The following is a 6000-nucleotide window of genomic DNA, read 5'->3' on the forward strand; positions in this document are numbered from 1 at the left end:
AAGATTATTGTTGTAGCTTGGACGTTGTATGATTAACCCAGTGTTAAGTGTTTGGGACCCAGTATTATAAATTTCAAATTGTATTGTAAATAAACTGAAAGAAAATATCAAGTATAAAAAATTCTCAATAAAGTAATAGGCTTAGTTACTATATTATTGGCACTTTATTGGTTACTTTCTAATTTTATTAACAATGTTTATTGTTTAGGTGAAATCACCAGACTATACAGGCTTAATAGTCTAATAATAACGATAAAAAATATATTATAATATCAGTATACTCAAAATAATAATAAATTAATAATGTCTAAAGAAATTATGTAAAAAATCAGAAGCAGGTCTATATGTCCAGGTCTATATCTAACGATCTATATTAACAAGATATTATTCTGTAATTTATGTTGACGCTATAAAAATATACAATTGCAATAATACTGCCTGCTATAATGTATAAAATGTATTACGTTTCAGCTTTTCAAAAGATTAAAACACGAGGTACCCAAGTATTATCATAAGGTTTCTGGAGTAGCCGGTGACTGCAGTTTGCCGGGTCTAGGATTAAGCGTGAGCAGTCGAAACACATTGATTAATGAAGTGAATATAATTTTCCACGGAGCAGCTACTGTGCGCTTTGATGAACATATCCGTGTAGCTATGAACATAAATGTTTCCGGGACAAGAGAATTACTAAGTTTGGCCAGAAAAATAACCAACTTAAAGGTAAAAGGGTTTTCAAATTTACATAGGCTATGTATAGCTATAATATATTTATTCAAAACGCGAGCTTAAACATTAAACGTTTGTACGATATACTGTATTTCTGTACGTATATTTTACAGATGTTCACAACATATAGCATTTAAATGTCGATAAAGAATTATCTGTCGTATAGTGAAATGTTTTTCTATAAAAAAACATATCCCAAAAGGTTTGCCTCAGTTATATTGTGGATTACAGAATAATTTTACTATGCTTTTTAAAATGTAATTACTTCATAGACATAAATGACAAATAACTTGGTGTAAATCTATCTTTGAAATCGTTTTAAAGGTAGGTAAAGTATTTTATCATAATTTTAAACCATCTTTATCTAATAAATTATTCCTAACCTAAAAACCTATAGTCTTTATTGTTTAAAGTCATTGTTTTTTAAATTTGAAATACAATTATTGTTTGTAATGATTGTATCAGGCAGTACCTATCAACATTTCGTCATAATTTACGCAAGTCAGATACTATAGTGGGTCAAGATGTAATAAAAGTTGCAAACCATAGTAGTTTTATGGTTTTAATTTGGGACTAGATATAATGTTTTTCGACTAGGTGATGAAAGTAAAAAATAACCACTCATAAACACTATTGTGTTATGAACAATCAATAATAAATTAACAAAATGGAAGATGCTGAGTTTCCCTTGATGACATTTGATATAACTTTTATTACAATTCTTATTTCATTATAGGTCATGGCACACGTTTCCACAGCATACTCAAACTGTAATCGATTGCACGTCGAGGAAAAATTTTACGATCCTATTGCTGACTATGAAGATGTTTTAAAATTGATTTCTTCTAACGACGATCAAACGCTTCAAGATATGACCAAAGAGTAAGGTTATTATTTTTTTTTTTATTTGGATATATTTTTAATGACAACAAACATTTTAAGAATCATTGGCGATTTACCAAATACTTATGCTTTTACCAAATCTTTGGCAGAAGATGCCATCCGAAGAGAAGCGCAAGATCTTCCAATATTAGTGTTCCGTCCCACTGTTGGTATGTACACTCGATTAATAAAATATGTAAAGTTGTGTACCCTTATTGCAATTTGTAATTTGAGGTTGAAATATAGGTATATGGTTCATAAAATGAAATTTACGGACGTGTTTTTACACAAAAGATTGTATAATTATATTATTTTTACAGTTATTGCTACTTACCGAGAACCAGTAAGGGGTTGGATAGATAATGTTTACGGCCCTACAGGACTTATAGTTGGAGCTGGTACAGGAGTACTTCATACGTACTTTGGCGATTCTAATATAATTACTGATATGATTCCAGTTGACATGGTTGTTAACGCACTTATATGTGCAACCAAAGAAACTGCAACAAATAAGTAAATTAATTTAAAATATAATTTTTATATCACACATTTTAGCATTTTAGCTCCCTGACAAGGAATGTATTGGTGTTACTGTTTTAAAAGGGTTTTTATTTTATTTTATATAATATATTATATACATGACTATATCTTGAAGGATTGTTTCAAAAGTTGCTTTTATTGACAACTGTAAATCCGAAATCGTGTCGTATATTGTTAGCTTTATTAGGCAATTTTTTTTTACTTCCTTTTTTTAGATTCAATAATATGTTATGGAAAAACCAATACAATGTATCGGTTATCATCCGTTTTTAACTTAATTAATTTTGGCAATTTTATACTAATTCAAAAAATAACAGTCTTAAAGATTTTAAATAAATTATTATCAATTATATCAGTAATATCAATGCATACAAATAATTACCAATAAGATATTCTATTTTTTACGCTATAAGTGTTAGTCAGCTGTGACAAACTTTCACAAAAAATATAGTTCTATTAATTTTATATATTTTAATTTACAGTAAAGACGACGAAATACCGATATACACGTGCTCAAGTGCAGCGCAAAAACCAATTAAGTGGAATGATTTTATTGAGATGAACAGACGTCATGGAATTTACTGGCCCACGATCCGAGCAATCTGGTACTACTCGTTCTGGGCCACCAACAATCCATACTTTTATGCATTATTAAACTTTTTTTGCCATATCGTACCCGGATATTTACTGGACACATTAGCTGTTATCGCTGGACAAAAACCAATGTAAATACCTAATGTATTGTAAATGTAATATAATAAGTTCTATTATTAAATTTGGTCTAGGTTAGAACTACAATGTTGTCTCGTGAGTCGTGACCTAGTCATTTATTAACTATTAGTGTCTTAATCATTATATTATTATAAATTATAATTTATAACTAATATTCCACGACGAAGGAGTACCTTCACTCAGTTGTTTTATATTTATTGCTACCATCTAATTAGCTTTTTGTTAATTTATATAACCTAATAATATGGCCAATATGAGCATTTTGAGGAAAAATAATTATTTGGTCTAAACATATTTTTTTTTATTGTCATACATTTAAAATGTGAAAATGAGATCTTTTATGTAAATATAATAGGTATCACAACAATTAAATAATAACATTCGCTTTTTTTGCTCCAAATAGATTGATGAAAATATACAAGAAAATTGATAAAGTACGTGATATATTAGCCTATTTCTCTGATAAAGAATGGACGTTCACTAACGATCGAGTACTGGCGTTATGGAAATCTCTTGATAGTCAAGATCAAGATATATTCAATTTTGACATAAATCAGTTATCCTGGGAGTACTTTAGTCAGGCACATTGTCTCGGCTTAAGAGTTTACCTGGTAAAAGATGATATTCATACATTGCCTGCGGCGAGGAAAAAATGGGAAAAGTAAGTGGTATACAATTTATTTTGAAAAGCGTCACTTTATATTATAATTACTACCCATCATTAGTACCTATGCACTGAATTAACGTACTTGCATTTCAAAATTAGAAGGCCTGAAATGACCTATGTAAAATACCTTTCTAAATAGTTACATACCAACATAAACATTGAAAATAATGTCAACGGTTTTATTATTGCCTAAACGTAACAGTAATAGCCAATAGGTAATGAGTTTATGACTAATATGAGTTATAGATGTAATATATATAATTATTTCAGTATTCGATATAATACTGTAAAAAGGACTATAACATTTCTTAACAATGATATTGCTACCTATTGATATTATTCAGTGTTATTATGAATAGCTAATTATATTAATTAAATTTGAGTATTCGATACAATTATAGTACAATACCGTAAAAAAGGACGATATAACAATCCAGTATCTTTAAAACATTTCTTAACACATTATATCGTTACCTATTGGTGTTATTCAGAATTTTTGAATAATTAATTTCATTATTGTCATCTATTATTAAATTGTTTTATTGCTTTCAGATTATACATTGCGCACACTGGTTTACAAGTATTCGTGTACGCCTTCTTACTGTACTGTGCATGGACTATTACTTCCCTAATTCTCAAATTGACTGGTTTCTTGTAAAGAAATTCTTGCTGATTACAACATGATTACATGACTGATTACTATTGGACTTGTTACCAACAATTACCTATTGAAAGTACTCGTAACTATAAAAATATGTACAACTGTTTTATGTGGTTTTCGAGGAACATATTATTTCCTCGAATGCAATTCCTAATTTGTTTACTCTTTTATTGTTGAATATTTCAACAATATTGAGCTCCATATACCTATGTTATTACTTATTAGTTATTACTAATATTAGGTACCTACGCTTATATGATCCGTTAGTTGTGACAGTGAAGTATTTTTAGCTTAATAAACGTACGTAATTCTGTTTCTTAAAAAGTCACCGTTTCAGTTAAATATTGGTTGTCGTATTCTTTATTTGTTTACCTACAATTATTAGCTAGTTATTTTTTTTTTTTTTTAATTACCTAGTTTTAAAATCAGAACGTTTAATTATATTATAATCTATCTTGAGTTTGTTTGTTTGTTTGTTTTTCACAATTTTAAATGTAATATACAATATGTATACATATCTAAATAATAGTTATAAATTAGGTATTAGGTTTATTTTATTTGTATTAAATTTCTTTTCAACGCGTATATATATTTCTTAATCAATAATATAATTGCGTTAAATTATGTCATATTTTTTTTTAAATGTTATACCTAAATTGTCGTCAAAGCATATCCAATATTTAAAAACCATTATACGATGTCTACTATGTTTAAACGTCGGTGGGTAATTTGTATTTTGTGTAATAGAAAATTATACGTTATAAAATATTTTTAGTAGGTAATATAATATTGTTTAAAATTTAAATATCTTATAAAACGTATTATATTAACTATTGATTGAGTTATGATCTTAATTTGTCGACAGTTAGGTACCTATTTTTACTACACACACATACACTTATATACTGTACATTTATATACCTATAGTCTTATTATACATAATATGAATACAACACTTCTATATAATGTTATATTCAAGCGTGTAATTTCGTAGAACTATAATGTCTTTACATTGGAACAATGTAACTTCTCAAAAGATTTTGTATTTTTACCAGGTTATTACGTATTTTATTTTATAATTGTTTAACCATGTGAAAATTATATGTTTTTACTTTATTTACATGTTTTTTTTAAAAAATTGTTTGTATTGTTCATTGCATATTTTTTATTATGTGCATTATATAAGCACATACGACTTGTATCTATTTCTGTGTCTAATGACACTTATTTTAGTTAAAAAAAATGCTTCATTATTAAACATTTAGGGTTGTGTCTAGTATCATATTTTAGTATTCACCTAAAAGTTTATTTGATAATATATTATAGGTATACAGTGTGATCACGATTTAAGGTAACACTAAATATGTCAGGTGGATGACCTTGTATTGCAATGGGGTTTTCGGGAGGTGATAGGGAGTACTTAAATACATATTTTCAGATAAATTTCAAATTTTTAACACTATTGGTCTGCGCATGCCCAATACAACTTATATTTTTTTAAATGGAAACACTATTTTTTTCTATATATTCGGATAGATTTTTTTTTTAAACATTTTTTGTATTAATAGTTTTTTTCTATTCACAAAATTGACCAAGGTAGAGTAAGTCAAAATTTCGATTTATGCATAATACGTGTTTAAAACAATTTGGCTGTGTGTTTGTTTTGGCAGAATTTTTAAGTGGCCACCCATAGATATCTGCCATGCCCGGGTGGAAGATGACGGCCTCTATCTCCGGACACCGTGACTGCCAGAAGAAAAATGCCACTCGTGGCCGAGTTCGAACCGGTGAC

The 6000-nt window shown here is 28.2% G+C and overlaps 1 protein-coding gene across 2 annotated transcripts in view; it reads left to right on the forward strand.

The window, feature by feature from the left end:
* LOC100166286 (fatty acyl-CoA reductase wat) overlaps positions 1–6000 on the forward strand; it is a 111651-nt gene that overhangs the window by 8170 nt on the left and 97481 nt on the right. The window contains exons 3-9 of one of the 2 annotated variants that reach the window (XM_001950209.5): positions 472–720; positions 1463–1608; positions 1669–1778; positions 1929–2121; positions 2631–2873; positions 3284–3541; positions 4100–5324. The exons of the other annotated variant lie outside the window; for it this stretch is intronic. Of the exons in view, the coding sequence (XP_001950244.1) occupies positions 472–720; positions 1463–1608; positions 1669–1778; positions 1929–2121; positions 2631–2873; positions 3284–3541; positions 4100–4205 (1305 nt within the window). The 3' untranslated portion in view covers positions 4206–5324. Of the gene's footprint in view, positions 1–471; positions 721–1462; positions 1609–1668; positions 1779–1928; positions 2122–2630; positions 2874–3283; positions 3542–4099; positions 5325–6000 lie in introns of those variants that run through there. 2 annotated transcript variants of the gene reach the window in all.

The sequence above is a fragment of the Acyrthosiphon pisum genome, chromosome A1 (genome assembly GCF_005508785.2).
Source record: "Acyrthosiphon pisum isolate AL4f chromosome A1, pea_aphid_22Mar2018_4r6ur, whole genome shotgun sequence".
Lineage (NCBI taxonomy): Eukaryota > Metazoa > Arthropoda > Insecta > Hemiptera > Aphididae > Acyrthosiphon > Acyrthosiphon pisum.